Source organism: Pinus tabuliformis, chromosome 1_2 (genome assembly GCF_031772625.1).
Source record: "Pinus tabuliformis cultivar Carrire ecotype Pingquan chromosome 1_2, CPIR1, whole genome shotgun sequence".
In the NCBI taxonomy this organism is placed as follows: domain Eukaryota; kingdom Viridiplantae; phylum Streptophyta; class Pinopsida; order Pinales; family Pinaceae; genus Pinus; species Pinus tabuliformis.
This window is the reverse complement of record NC_142298.1, coordinates 427,049,583-427,066,134: the sequence shown is the minus strand read 5'-3', so window position 1 is coordinate 427,066,134 and position 16,552 is coordinate 427,049,583. Positions and strand designations below refer to the sequence as shown.

The window sequence follows — 16,552 nt, the reverse complement described above, 5'->3', positions numbered from 1 at the left end:
TATTGGAAAATCTGATTTATTAAAATTGTAGACTGTTTATTTAATTATTTTACACACTTTTGAATTATTATATGTTTACTTTGATCCTTAAATAATTCAGCTTCATATTTCAGACAACATTTCAAGTTTTTCTTCAACTTGCATCATGCCAAAGTTGTGTATAAGTTTTGCTTCATCTTGTTGTTGGGAAGAACAATTGTCCCTTTAATTCAAAGCAATAGTTCCAACTCTTCACATTAATTGTCAGTCCAGGTAGGTTTTGTTATTGCAAGACTATTATAGAAAATGTATGCAAGGAAAATGATGACTAGTGCTAATAAATTTCAAACTCAATCTTTGTAATCACACTCTCAACAATTCAACACTTTGGTTGTTACACTCTCGAACATTGTTCACAATATCAAGAAATAAACACACAATGCACAATAAAACCAATTTGTCACATTATCACTCTTATTCAGAAAAGAACAACACTCCTAGAAACCATTCTCTCAACAAATGTTGAAACACACTTTCAAATGAAATGAACACACCATCAAACTATAACAAGAATTAAATAACTTTCACACTAACAAAGGGACCGATCCATGACCTATGTTGTTACACACTACAAAGCTTAGAATTGTGCAATGATTAAAGCAAGAACAATGTTAATAATAAAAGTAATAACGATCATACATGAATTATAACTGAGAGGAAATAAATCAAACAGCTACAGTACCTTCCTAACCAGTGATCTTTGCTAAGAAGGAGGACCCTTCCTTCCTAGCAAGGGGTGGTACACTACACAACACACAAGCTAGTCAACAGAAAGGTGTGACGCCACGAATGATTGAGATTGCATTAACGAAAAATACAGGATTACAATGTTGGTGCTCTCCCCCTCTATCACTGTTTATTTGTTTCTATTCTACGGTGATCTAATTTAAGAATACACATTAACAATTTGATAACAATTTCCAAGGTTAGGACAAAGTTGTAACAACTTTTCCAAATTACAATAATTATCAATAGAAAATCCTAATTATTTCAGTTATGTTGTCCATAAACTTCTCCTTTGACAGTCGAACTATCTTTTGACCAAATGCTTTCCAAATTGATCTTCATAACTAATTAAAGGAGGTCAGCACATCCAAAATAGATCTTCATGTGTAACAACAATGCTCAGCGAGTCCTTGTCCTGTCCTTTGGTGAGGCAAAACTGGAAAGTGTAATCCTGCAACAACATCTCAACAGACCACAAACCCTGTAACAGCCCAGTTGTCAGTTTTACGAGAAAAATAGCCTAAAACAATAGCTTTCATGCTAGATTATAAGTAGAATTGGATCATAAGGATGAAATATAAAAAGAGACATACCTTGCTTGATAATGGTTATTATTGTGGTAGAGAATGGTCTCGAGAATCAAAAAGGTAAAGAAAATGTAAAAAAATGAGTGCAAAAAGATGTCAATTTTATGTCCCAACATCTCCCCCCAACTTAACTATCTACATGTCCATATCTACATGATTTCACATCCCAACATCTCCATCCCACTCTACTTAAATTGTTGGTTCTTGTGTAACAGTAGCATCTTCGACAGGTTTTTGTGGAACAACGGTTTGGAATTCTTCATTTTGCTCTCCAACTTGAATTCTAACTGAAATAATGGTTGGCCTTTCACAATCTACTTCCTCCATCATTTCCTTACATCATCCCATAATATAACTGAAATTACTTCTGCCACTTCTAATAGGGGTTCTAATCCATTTTGTTTTCTAAATTGAAGATGTCCTTCACAACCATGGTAAGTTGTTTACATAAATTCTCATTTTCATCCAAGTTATTAATTTGTTGAATAAGCATGTTAGTTTCATACTTCCCTAGTAAAGAGACATCTTCTTGTTCCTTTTTGAGCTCCTCCTCTTTATGTTCCTCAAGTTCATTTGATTCAAGTGGAACAACATGAACTTCAGGTGTTGAGGTATGTTCTTTTACAAATTATTCTTCTTTCTCTCCATTTTGTTGGCCCTCGGACTTCTTTCGTTTTGTTGTATTAGTACATTCCTCAAATATTGGGGTAGGTGATGGTGTAACAATTACTCGCACTCTCTTCTTAGGATTCTTTCCACTTAATGGCTTCTTCAGTTTCCTCTTTTTCAGCAGACATTGTTCCTAGTGCCCTTGTTTCAACAGTCTTTGCCTTAGGCCCTTCTTACTCAATAGGGAATCCATAATAACTATCCTTAGATTGTCCACTACTTTTACCCATAGATTCTTTAACGCATGTTTTTTGTCCTTCAACAGATGTACCAGCAGACGTTCTTATGGAACTCTATCTCTTAGGGATACTACAACAAGGTCTAGGAGTTGTAACCGCTCTTCTTTGTCTAGGAGTAGCTTCTCCTAGTGTTGTTTCAACACTTACCTCTTGTTCTTCACTTTATAGCTTCTTCAATTCTCTCTTTTTCAGATACCTCCTTACATTCCCCGAGCATTTTTGTTTCAAGAACCCTGCTTCAACTGACGTTGTTCCAGGTGCCTTTGTTTCAGCAGTCTCTACCTTAGGCCCTTCTTCCTCAATAAGGCATCCATAATAACTATCCTCAAATTGTCCACTAGATATATCCACAGGTTCTTTAGTGCACACTCTTTTTCCTTCAGTGGATGTATTAACAAACATTCTTATGGAACTCCATTTCTTATGGTTTATACGACAAGATCTAGGAGGTGTAACTGCTCTTCTTTGTTTAGGAAGTGTAGCTACTCTACTTTGTCTAGGAGGTATAATTGCTCTATCTTCTGGTGTTGTTTCAACACTTACCTTTTGTTCTTCACTTTCACTTTCCTCTATTTTAGTGGTTGGTGCTTGTGACTTTGCCAATGAACCAATCTATGTGCTTCCTTGTTGTTGCAGTGAATGAATTATGATTAACTTGATGAGTGCATGGTAGGTTAGGCAGTGCTTTGGATGCTTTCCATACTCATTGTCGCTACCATATGTTGTAAAGATTTTAGCAACTAGGGAAAATCTATCATTTGTCCATTACGAAGATGTGCCAATAACTAAAAATGATAATTGAATACTATTCCAAAACGTCCCTAAAAAATAATGAACTTTTGAATAAAGAAAGCCACATCATCCCAAGGGTGAGCAAGGGATGTTCTATTAATACCTAATCCCTTGCTTCTTACTTCCTCTTGCTGTAAAAATGTTGCCCTAGTTGTTGGAACTATTTTCTTAGAAAACCAACGAGCCCCTGTTTGAGGTAAACCTGTCACCCAGGCAATTACGCCATTTGTAATAATGATTATGAATCCTTTAAAATCTTAATCATTGCTCCTGTAAAGCCCATGTGAATTCCATAGCAATATGTTCGTTGAAACCCTGCAACTTCTCAAAGTAAAGTAATTCCTAAATATTTCAAAGGCTTTTGGATGGTGTAGCAATGCATCAATGGAATTTGGTGCATGACAGACTACCACTCCTCCCATGGTTGTTTTAGAGATTATTAATGTTCAAAAATTGTTACAAGGTAGCGCTTGGTCAATACAAACACTTGGGTAGAGAATATCAATCAAATGAAATTGGTAATCAGTAGTGAATAATTAAGGTTACCCTTTCAATGAATTCATGTTTTTCATCATAAATTACAACTACCAAGAATGATTTCCCAAGTAGTCACATTGATTTTCATAAATGACAGCAAGAATAATGGCAACGATGGGTAATTACTAATTTAGGATAAGTGTATTTGTGCATCATCCAAATGGAAATTACCAAATTTGGTTATAATCATAGTGTATCATAAAATACATACGATACAATCCTCCCCCCAACTTAATTACAAAATCTATCTTCAACATGTATAACATAAAAAGTCATATACAATGCCATAAGAAAGCGTAAAATAAGACATTATAGAAGAAGCTACAAAGGAAGCTAAAAATGAAGCTAAAATGAACACCAAAAACAATGCCATAACTAAGAGCAAAATAGGACCTTACACAAGAAGCTATACATGAAGGTACATCAAAAGCTAAAGAAGAGGTTAAACTCGACATATTAGTCAGCGCTTTTTAGCACCAATTGTCTGTGATTAGCAAAAATACACCAAAATTAACATCATCTCGATAAATAGCACCAATTTTTTCAAAAACGTGGAGAAAAATACACTAAAACAATCAATGGAAGCAAAAAAGAGAGCTAAAGAAGGGATATGGTAGAATTGGTAGATATTACGAACTTGACCAAATTGAGCCTTAGTCATATGAGGGGCATAAAGGAAGGTATGGTGGTGAATGTGAAGAGGCATTGGTTAATGAAGCTTTGGCAATTGCTCCCAAAAGGCTTCTTGAAATAATGAGGATCACAACCTAACTATGGAGTCTTAGATTAACTAATTCAACCTATCTCATTATGAAACCACATAAAAGATAATTTAAAAATTTGATGCTGAGAAGGTGAAGGAATTATTGTGAAAATCTATTTCCCAAGATCAACTAAGAATGTTGAATAATACACAAATCAATGAAGTAATTAGAGTGGCCTAAAAAGTTTGCATTCCATCAAAATTAATAAAATGCTAATTGTGGTGATTAAGGTTGATATCTCTAACTACTTTTGGTTAATGAATAGTCGCCTAGGTGTTAATTTACCTTTTATCAATTGGATTATGAATTATTGATTAATCAATCAACATTTAATTTCTTGAATCCTTAGTGTGGTTTGAGATAAGGGTGCTCTCTATCACCTATATTATTTATACTTATAGCTAAAAGCAAAAAGGTCAATGGATTTCAAGGGAATTAGGCATAGCAATTCACTATATTTACTTCAGTTATTACCCAATTACAAAGTAAAATTGTAAACATGAACCAAATAAATAACACCCCCTCAACTCCACAAACTAATTAAAATTATAAAGTGATATTCCTTATTTAATAATAGCTTCTATAATATTATTTTATTTTATAAATTAATATTATGAGTTAAAGTGGTAACCATTTAAAAATAATAAAATCAAATCAATAATAAGAATTATAATTTGATAGCCTTGAAGATTAGCTCAACTAACTTCAATTGGTTGAGTTCCATCCCTAAAGCATTTAGCTAATGGGAAGTCAAAAAGTCAATTCTCCCAACCCTCTTAAGATTAAGCTCTACTATCGAACCAACAAGATATTACTCTACTAATCAACCAACAAAATATAATCCCTTCAAATAAATCTATCAAAATATTTCTATAAACATAATAACAACAATTAGTAAACCACACTTTAAAAATAATTCTAGTTAAATCATTATTTATAAGATTTTAATTATTAATTATGAACAAAAACGATTATGAAGAAAAACGAATATAATTAATAAAACAATAACGAAAAGAAAGTTCAAAAGCAATTATAAATTATTTCCTTTTCACTATATAATTTATAATTTTCATATAAATTATTTTCTTTTAACTGTGTAATTTATAATCCTCCATGTATTTTGTATTTTAGTATGAACATGTCATTTGTATAATATTATATCTAACGATATCTCTTTTTGTTTATATGTTTAAATATTTTTATTTTTTAAACATGTGAAAAAATTAATTAATTAGTTGATCAAAAATAATTTTATTAGAAAAAATTAAATATGGAAAGAGTTTAGGAAACAGTTGCAACTAAGATGGTCTTAGCCATTCAATTTTTGCTCTATTTGTTGAATTCTCTACAAATCCTTCAATGAGATCCTCATTTTATTTATTTGAATTTTCTACAAATTATTTAATAAAACCTTCATTTTATTTATTTGAATTTTCTACAAATTATTTAATAAAACATTGTTCATTGGTTAAAATATATATATATATATATAGTTATCAGTTAAAATAACTCTTCTTTAATTTCATACAACTCTATTTTAAAACTTAGTTTTAGTTCAATCATTCAAGAAATGGCTTCCACCAATATTTCTTGCAAATTAAGAAAAAATGACCAATTTTTTTCCTTGAGGCGCAAGAAAACCAAACAAACAAAACAAAATTAAATATTTAATTTTATTTTAAAGATTTTAAACTTAAACAACAATTCTAATTATAGATATTCTTATTTAAATTAAATTAATTAGATTTAAACTAATATTTTAATTATGAAATATATATATATATATATATATATATATATATATATATATATATATATATATATATATATATAATAATTTAATAAATAAATATGATAATTTAAAACATGTCAAATATAATTCACAATGTGTGAAATAAATTTTAAGGGGGTGTATTGTTAAATCATTGCATGATAAGAAAGTTCATCAAATAATTTTAACAAATTAGATAGCTCTAAATTACAATTTCTCAAACCACAAATCAAAGCTAAAATAATCTCTAAAAGACTCAAACAACTTGACAAATAAGTGAATAAAATCAAATATAATAAACTCTGAAATATACATGTAAAGACAAGTAAAATACACTATTCATTTTTTCCAAATAAAAATTATGATTCATTTCTCCAAATCCACATTCTTATAAAATATAAGATTGAAGACTTCACTCTAAGTCTTCATCTAAAGATTCAAAACAAAATCACATTGTATCACATTATCAATATTAGTCTCATTTCAAAAATATTGTTTATTTTACACATTGTGAGTTATATTTGACATGTTTTAAATTATATATATATATACATATATATATATATAGATATATATATATATATATATATATAATTTAAAACATGTCAAATATAACTCACAATGTGTAAAATAAATTATAATGAGGTGTATTGTTAAATCACTGCATGATATGAAAGTTCATCAAATAATTTTAACTTAGATACTTCTAAATTACAATTTCTCAATCCACAAACCAAAACTAAAATGATCTCTAAAAGAACAACTTAACAAATAAGTAATTAAAATCAAATATAATAAACTCTAAAATATACACGCAAAGACAAGTAAAATACACATTCAATTTTCCAAATAAAATTATGATTCATTTCTCCAAATCCACATTCTTACAAATTAACCCAAAAAAAGGACTTTACTCTAAGTCTTCATGTAAAGATTTAGAACAAAGTAGCATTATATCACATTATCAATATTAACCTCATTTCAAATGTATTGTTTATTTTACATCAAAATTATTTACCAAAACCACATCAGGAGGTCAAAACCTCATTCATGTAACATAATAATCTAAAAGGAAAAATTACAACTCATTTCTCCAAATCCACATTCTTATAAATTGTAACTAGATTAACAACTTTACTCAAGTCTTCAACTAAAGATTCAAAACAAAATAGTATTATATCACATTATCAATATTAACCTCATTTCAAATGTATTGTTTATTTTACATCTAAATTATTTACCAAAACAAAGAGTCAAAATAACATTGTAATTTACAACAAAACAAAATCTTATTCAACCAACTTTGTAATCTACAAAATAAAATTATTATTTAATTATGCCATTTCCAATTAAATCATTGGTAAAAATAAAAATAAAAAGTACACACACAAATTATTATTTTTTGAATAATTTTCAAGCAACAATTTATTGAAATTGCAAGCTTGACAAGTTATCCCTACACAATCAAAACATCTTAGGGGTTTTAAGATGTTGAATCAAAATATACAATTAAAAACCCAGTTTAAATAACACAAATCAAGATTTAACTTCAATTTTTTTAGCCAAATTCCATACCAGAAAATCCAAAAAAATCACATTAAAAGACAATTCCATAAATAAAAATAAAAAAGAAACACACAAAACATGCAACCAAAAACCAAAAACTGAAAAGAAATTTATGGGGACTAGAAACTGCTAGTACTAGGATAAAATAGCAAAGCTCCGCTAGCTTTAAAGCAAGAAGATGAGCCATCTGTAATTACCAACAACAGTTGGAACAGTTCCTATCCAAATATAGGAAATAACAGATCCTTACATCCTTAGTGTAACAGCAACTCAGGTATTAGAACGATTTATATTGAAATAATTAAAACCAGAGTTTTTAAAAAAAAGAAAGATTCGAGTGAACTAGCCAGCCATAAAAATAAATCAAAATAAGTGAGGGCAGAAGGCCAAAGCTTGAAGAAGAAGAAAAAAAAAAACAAAACAAAAAACAAACAAAAATTACCAACTTGTTGCCCAGAGAGAAATCATTTGAATTCAAGGTGAAACTTCAACAGAGAAATCATCTGAATTCAAGGTAAAACTTCAGCAGAGAAATCATTCCAATTCAAAAATGAAACTTCAGCCAATGATAAACACAGTAATGATTCAAAAAAAAACATAAATACATTACATGACTGATTTCGAAACATTAGATAATTCAAAAAAAAAAAACATAAATACATTAGATGATGATTGATTTGATTCAAAACACATTAGTAATCAAAACATAGCAGCTATCAAAATTTGAAAATTATTCTACTCACAAAAACCTCCTCCAGGTATTCCTCCCAATACCTGGAAGTACCTTTAAACCCATATAAACATTCAACATAATCCACTTATTTATGTAATGGATACCCCAAAAAAAAAAAAAAAATTGCGAAATTATTCTGGTCACAAAACCTTTGAACCGGTGAACTCGCAAATCAGATGGACAAAAACACTCATCCCTAAATCACAGGTGGTATCCTTCACGGGCAAACCAACAGAGCAGAACGTTTGAAGCAGTCCAACTTAATGAACAGCAATGTCATCAAAGGATTCTTAAGACAAATTTGAAGGGGAAAACAAATTTGAAGACGAATCTAATGGTGGTGTGGAAACACACCTTTGTTAGAATGAACACTCTGTAATTTATAACTCACGCTCTCTCTCCGCGAATGCGGCGAGCAAGCTGAATGTCCTTGGGCATGATGGTCACCCTCTTCGCATGGATGGCGCACAGGTTGGTGTCCTCGAACAGACCCACCAGGTACGCCTCCGCCGCCTCTTGCAACGCCGCCACTGCAGAAGACTGGAATCTCAGATCAGTCTTGAAGTCCTGTGCAATCTCCCTTACAAGACGCTGGAAAGGGAGCTTCCTTATAAGCAAATCGGTGCTCTTCTGATACTTTCGGATCTCCCGGAGAGCAACGGTGCCAGGCCTGAACCTATGTGGCTTTTTCACTCCGCCCGTTGCCGGTGCAGACTTACGAGCTGCCTTCGTTGCCAACTGCTTGCGGGGCGCTTTTCCCCCGGTTGATTTGCGGGCAGTCTGCTTTGTTCGGGCCATTGCTGCTCTGCTCTGCTCTTCTAATTTTACTCTGCAAATTCAACTACGATTGCAATAGCCGTGGAGACTAACGATGGCCTTACCCCCTTTTATACATGGTCGCCTTGAATTTTCAAATTTGAATTTTTAGCGCCGACACATCTACACCGTCCGCTCTTGAATCCTAAGCGACGGCTCTCATTAGCAATCCACCAATCCTTCCTTCGCACGACGCGGATCGCTGACTATCCCGAAACGTGTTACCCCAACACATATTTCTTATTTTCACTAGATTTATAAAATAAAAAGCCACCCAAATCCAAAGTTGTCTTTGCATTTAGTTAAAAATGTTCGGTGTAGGTGTAGGTGTATTTGATATTGGCTACACGATAGGGTTTTTGATTTTGTTACCGTGATGAGCTAGATTTCTCTCATTGCCTCATTGGCACTTCGTACTTTCTTTTATGTTTTTGTTTTCTTACATTTTAGATAGGTTATTATGATGAGTTTGCTCCTTCAATGACATGGCTAATGAGGTGGATTATACATCGAGTCGAGCTTCCCACTCAGCTTTTATCACTCAACACAAAATAAATATGTATCACTTATCGTCATGTCTTCCAAATCCTTTATTGGATGTCAACTCATCCCTATCTTTGACACTCGTCTTGCCTTCACCTTCTCTTCCCTCCTCTTCCAAGGCATGTAATTTCCCCCTCTAGTTTGCCACATCCTTCTTCCTAAGAACCTTTCTCTTCTATCAGTCCTATCTCCAAGTGTAATGTAATCCTTCAACTTTCCCCTCCTCCTCTGCCAACCTAGATCTCTCCCCAGTGCATAATAGAGAAGGGTGTGCAAGCAGGTGAAGAAAAAAGTGTATTCGACAAAGACAGGTGCGGGCTAGTTTCATGGTGGGAAAAGATATCTCTCTCTTTAAGCTTTTGGACTACTTTGGAGAAACCCTTGTGGGGCACTTTAGTGGTAGTCCAATTAATCTCTCTAGATTAGGGCAGTGGCTTTCAGATAATTGGAAGTCCTCCCTAGGCTACCTCCCCACCTATCATCTTCTTCCTTGTAGTTTGTTAATATTCATTCTACGATCATAGGAGGACTGCAAAAACATTATGGGGTATCCCTAGCCTTGGGGCAAAGCAGGACTTTCTCTCTAACCCTAGATGGTCAATTTTGACCCTTTTAAGGAGCGTTTGGCATACATTAAAGTATGGGCTATTCTTCCAAGGTTGCCCCTCTCGCTTTGGAAAGATGACATACTTACAACCATCATGAACAAAAATGGCTCTTTCGTCAAGCTAGAACTACATTGGGAATCTAAGCTCGATAAAAGATGCACGTGGATACAAGTTGAAGTCAACCTTAAGGGAGGTCTTCTTGCAGACATTGAGATTGAGTTGGAGGGTCGCAAATGGTTAAATCAATCACTAGAAGCTCCCTTCTGGTGTTTCCTATGCCATGAAGTTGGTCATCTTGCGAAAAATTGTCAGCGCAAGGGATCGTCCATTGCTTTTTCCCTAAGGAAGAACCAATCAATTAATAGGGGCTTCGCGCCTCCTACAGGCACGGCTCATCCTTCCTCCAATGCTCTAGTCACTACAATTTCCCCTCCACCTGCAAGTATCTCTATGGTTTCAACTCCTCCTATGTCATCTTGCAATCCTTCTTCTCCTCTTGTCTCCTCCCTCTCCTCTAGCCTCCCATCTTTTCTCTTCCCACCTCCCTCTTACCTACACTCCCCCTCCCTCGATACTCATTTCCCTTACTCCTCCCCCTCCCCATTCCTCCCCTGCACCAACCCCCTCCCTCACCCCCGTGCCCCTCCCCTATAGATTAAAAATTTCTATTCCCTTCATTCTCGCTCCAAAAATAGCGTGCCTCCATCAAGTGGAGGCATTAACCTCAATAATCCAGCACCACATCCGGTTGGCCAAAAATCTATCCTCAACAAACCCCAAGAAAACGTTTTACTAGAAATAAAGAAGGGGAAACAATTCCCCATCTCCTAGGCCTTTAGAGCAGGCAAAACCCCCACAACTCTATCAAAATGATTTTCCTCTTTTTTAATGCTTGAGGGTCACAGGGTGCCCGCAAATCATTAACCATTAAAAGGTTGATTTCTTGCCATAAAAAATCAAGTGTTGTATCCTCCTATTCCTCCCTTTCCTTTTTATATTTAGCAAAGGAGATTGGCTCTGGTAGGTCGGGAGGAATTCAAAAACCCAAAAAAGCCAAGTAGTGCATAACTAAAGGTTTAGATAAGCCTTTGGCGCGTAGCCAAAGTTGGCTTGGGTACCAAATTTGGGGGAAAGGCTAGCGGAACCTCTACATGAAGCTCAGGGCAGTGGTGGCCGACACATTAGCAACAGAAAGCAATTATATGGGCCACAGGTGGAACCCACCCGGAGGCTATACCCTGGTGGAAGCATTTAAAAGCCCAAGTCTACGTGGCCGAGAGAGAAGGACCAGGATGATGTCATCCCAGTAGTCATACCCCGAAGGGTTCACCCTGAAGATTTCAATAACAGTGCATGAGTTGTAGCACTATGATGGAACAGAGCAGGTGGAGCCCACCCTCCTGTGATAGCCCGAAAGCATACCCCGACATATTAAAGTTAGCACCCAAAGCAAAGTGTTGGGCTATTGGTATCGAGACATAGTGGTAGAGGACAAAGAGACAGCCAATAAATAGAGGGTCGGGCAAACCCTGTCGGCCACCTCATCTAGGAGGGATCAATTTGGAGAATTCAATTGGCAGCGGTGTCGAGTTGTAGAGTGTTGGGACACGGTGGTAGTGGACAAAGCAAAAGCCAATAAACAGAAGGTTGGTGGACCCTACCAACCAGCTCATCCCTACGAGTGGAGCCCGGAAGATTAGCAATATGGCGCAAAGTGGATTTGTTGGGTTAAAGGGGGCTCTCGCCTTAGTTCCAAGCACAAGTTCTAATGCAGCAGTTGTGGCAAATAGTGTGGAGATGTTAACAAAAGAAAAAGGCCCCAGTAGGGCTCAAAAGGGTTAACTACCCAATAGCTCAGGGCGTGGTCGTGGAGATCAATCCTATGGTGAAAAACAGGTAAAGGATAAGCAGAAGGGGTCCACCTCCGCATTGAATGGAAACAACTAACAAACGAGCAAATAGCGAGTAGATCACCATCATCTCTAAGGCCACCAGTTCCTAGAAGACACTTTGGGGGTAAACTACTGCAGCGGATAAGCCAACGCTAACCCTCGAAAATTCAAAGTCAGCAAGTGGATATAGTCGATCAATGTCCAGGATTGATCCTGGGGGGGTCGGCCTCACTCCCAACATTGTCCATTCACCCCGCTAGAGTAGGGGGACCACACCCACCACCAACACAACAATGACTTTAGCAAGTGAGCGTGATTTTTTGCAGGGTCGGGGGCCTTCCCTCCTTCACTTCCTGTTTGATCCCATGGCTCCATGTGTCTCCCATCCACACATCATGCCACCATACTCCCCACCTATATAGTCACCACCTACTTGTCATTAGTGTTCAAATTTTAATTTGTTTCAACAGTGTTCCTCTGTCACCCATCCTATGCTCAACCTTATTTAGCCATCAGCCAATGCATAGCACCTCCAATGCCACCACACCAAATCATGTCCGCCCATCATGGATTTTAATCCCGGTGGATGAAAGGTAAAGCCATATAAGAAGGGCCAACTCTAAAAAAGGGGCAATTTAAGCAGTTAGAGGGAGAAAACTACAGGTGAATTGGCAGGTAACCATGGAGACGAATACAATGGCAGAGGTGTGGCCAAATCATCAACCCACCACGAACCTAGATAATGGAGCATGAGTCCACCTTAGGAGATCAGAGGAATTAGCAATGGAGACATTTTGTTGTGGCAATCATGACATACTCGTGTCATTTTCGTAATTTTGTTAATATTTCATTTTCAAGACAAGAATCAAGTTTGTTATGTAATCATTAGAACAGTTAATCTAGTCGCATGCTCAGACAACTCTATAGTTCAGACAACTACATCATTCAAAGATATTTTTGTAAGTTGTTCTTATTTTGGTTCTCCCTATAGAAAGGGAGGAAAGACTCATTAGTAGGGGTTCTGAATTTTCCAGTTCCAGTGATTTGTTTTTCTTGTTCCACAGGCTATAATTGTTTTGTAAATTTTGCAAGTTTGGGCTTGTGACATGTATTTCATTCTTGTAGATTAATGAAGAAGTTCCTGGTGATTCCAATAATTGGGGTATGTGGTGTGTGTTCTACCTTCGTGTGTCATTTCATGTGTATTTTTCTTCTTCAGAAATTGTGTAATTGTAGTTGTTGGATTCACTCTTAAGTCACAAATTTACTTATGTTATGTTGTAGCAGACGATACCTGTGAGATTGCAGATTTATCTATGTTATGTGATAGCAGATAATACCTATGAGATTGCAGATTTACCTATGTTATGTGATAGCAGACAGTACCTGTGAGATTGTAGATCTACCTATGTTATGATATAGCATATAGTACATGTGAGATATTGAGTTGAAAGCCTTAAAACGTGCTCCATAATTTTTGCATTTCAATTCCTTTATCTTTTCATGGTTCTACTGGGATTTAGTGCATAGGATTGTGTTTGTCAAGCCCTTTGCATTGCGTTTCTTCCTTATATTTCTTCTTTCCACCTTAACTACAACGACCAATTAAGTTGCATTCTCTATGTGTAGGCCACCAAATCTGAACATCTAGTCTTAGGAATGATATAGCGTTTATATGTATATTGAATCTGCCTCTAAGTTGGGTAATTGAACCAGACTTTACTCATTTTACATTTATCTCTTGAACAACACCGATATATCTTCAAGAGACACTGAGATGTCCTAAGCATTGACCCTTCTCCTCAACCCAGGGGTTGTCTCTAAGAGCAACAACATCTTATGGCGATGTTGTCGGGGCACAAATTAGAATATATTTCCCTGGGTAGAAATTTGTGCATTTGTTTGTCTAGTGAGCAAAGGAAGTGTGGGTTGAGATCTCTCACCTAAAGGAGTTTCAAAATGGCTCTTCCTGCATTCTTGGCCAACAAATTTGCCCCCATATATTTTTCTTTTGTCATTGGTTATCCTCATCATGTACCTCCATTTCAAGAATGGTATACCTATTTGCCTAGTTTCAGTGGAAGCACAGATGAAATCCCAACCCAGTACCTTAAGGACTTTCATGAATGCATGGAGCAACAGGGTATTGTTCATGAAGATGTGAAAATGAAGTTGTTCATGTATTCTTTGGAAAAGGATGCTAGGGCTTGGTACAAAACCCTACCTCATAGCAACATATCTTCTTTGAAGAGCTTTCACATAGCATTTAGATATTTTTGCAAACATTTATATCCACTAGATTCTTTGTTTGAAGATTGTTGTGAACATTTTAATGTTGAAAATATTTCTAAGATTGATGATGTTGTTGAAGATATTTGTGGAGCCCAACTCCAAGAAAACATAAACTTGCATCAAGAAGCGTTGCCTAGCAATCAAGAAAAGGAAGAAGAATTAATTGAGTTGCAGACAAACCCTCAGAGGTCATATTTTGTATATTGTTTTGGTGTTCCTGTTTATGATACTTATCTTTCAGAAGAGGGTTTTGGCTCCTCAACAGATTCTCCAGTCTATGATACTTACAGTTCAGAAGAGGATAATTTTGTTGCATATTTCCAAGGAGATTTGATTATGGGCCAATGGCAAAAGGATGACTAGCAACAACCTTTCCAGGAAGAGCCCAAGGTTGAAGAGTTAAGTAATCACTGTGGTTGCCTTGTGCAAGAGGATACATGTTAGCATATTGTTCAAGAAAAGGATACAACTGCAAATTTATCTCATCAGTTCTATGATCCAGTAGATGACTATATGGCATCTGTCTTCGGTCAATAATAGGTCTCAATTATAGGGTATGTATTAAATGTTTTACTTGAAAATTTCACATGGTGCATGCCTATTTTGATTTCTAAATTCCAGTAGCACAAAGGCATAAGGTCCAATGCCCAGATGTTGGGTTGGTATCATTGGAAGGTTGACTTCACTCGACTGAATTAAGCCATGTACATAAGTAGGAGTTGTACATAAATAAGCTCACCATGCAAGTATTTAATTTCTAGTTTTTAGAAGTTATAGTTTTGCATTTTGTTTATATGAGGAGAGGACACCCAACAAATAAAGTTTCAAGGAGATTTTCTGGTTTTACGGTTTCAATATATTTTTGACTCCGTGCCCAACGGTGAAGGCTACTAGCTTGCAGATTCTCAACACCTTACCTACAAGGCACTGTCCCTAGTTGGAGTCGATGTTGTATCCTCCTCATCCTCCCTTTCCTTGTTATATATAGTAGAGGAGATTGGCTTGGTAGGTTGGGAGGAATTAAAAAATCCAAAAAAGCTAAGTATTGCAAAACTAAAGGTTTAGATAAGTCTTTGGTGTGTATCCAAAGTTGGATCGAGTGCCAAATTTGGCGGAAAGGCTGGTGAAACCTCTACTTGAAGCTCCAAGTAGCCATGGCTGACACATTAGCAGCATAAAGCAATTCTATGGGCCACCGGTGGAACCCACCCGGAGGCAATACCCCAGTGGAAGCATTTAAATGCCTAACTCTACGTGACCGGGAGAGAAGGATTGGGATGATGTCATCCTGACGGTCATACCCTGGAGGGTTCATCTTGCAGATTTCAATAATGGTGCAAGACTTGTAGCATCGAGATGGAACACAGTGGGTGGAGCCCACCCAACTGTGATAGCCTGGAAGTATACCCCGACGGATTAAAGTTAGCACCCAAAGCAAAGCGTCGGGCTATTGGTGTCTGGATGCGGTGGCAGAGGACAGAGCGACAACCAATAAACAGAGGGCCAACCAGACCCTACCGACCACCTCATCCCAGAGGGATCAGTCTGGAGAATTCAATTGGTGGTGGTGTCAAGTTGTAGAGTGTCGGGACACAATGGCAGTGGATAGAGTAAAAGCCAATAAACAGAGGCCCTAGTGGACCCTACTGGCTAGCTCATCCCGATGGGTGGAGCCTGAAAGATTTGCAATATGACACAAAGGGGGTGTGTCGAGTTAAAGGGGGCACCGGTCACGAGTTCTAATGGAGCAGTTGTGACCAACGGTACAAAGCAGTTAACAAAAGAAAAAGGTCCAAGTAGGGCTTAAAAGCGTTTAGCACCCAATAATTTAGATCGTGGTCACGGAGACCGGTCCTATGGCGGAAAACAGGTAAAGGCTAAGCAGAAGGGGTCCACCTCCGCATTGAATGGAAACAGCTAACTGGCAAGCAAATAACGAGTGGATCACGATTAGCTCTAAGGCCACCAAGTCCTAGAA

The 16,552-nt window shown here is 36.2% G+C and overlaps 1 protein-coding gene across 1 annotated transcript; it reads right to left on the bottom strand.

The window, feature by feature from the left end:
* Positions 1 to 8,543: 8,543 nt before the first annotated feature.
* LOC149206176 (histone H3.2-like) lies at positions 8,544 to 9,277 on the bottom strand. Its single transcript, XM_089393648.1, has one exon. It carries the CDS (start codon positions 9,219 to 9,221, stop codon positions 8,811 to 8,813), a length of 411 nt encoding a protein of 136 aa, XP_089249774.1. The 5' UTR covers positions 9,222 to 9,277; the 3' UTR covers positions 8,544 to 8,810.
* Between the last annotated feature and the right edge of the window lie 7,275 nt (positions 9,278 to 16,552).

Excerpts from the sequence above, each read along its gene's own strand:
- LOC149206176 (XM_089393648.1), bottom strand. The coding sequence starts at position 9,221 with ATGGCCCGAACAAAGCAGACTGCCCGCAAATCAACCGGGGGAAAAGCG.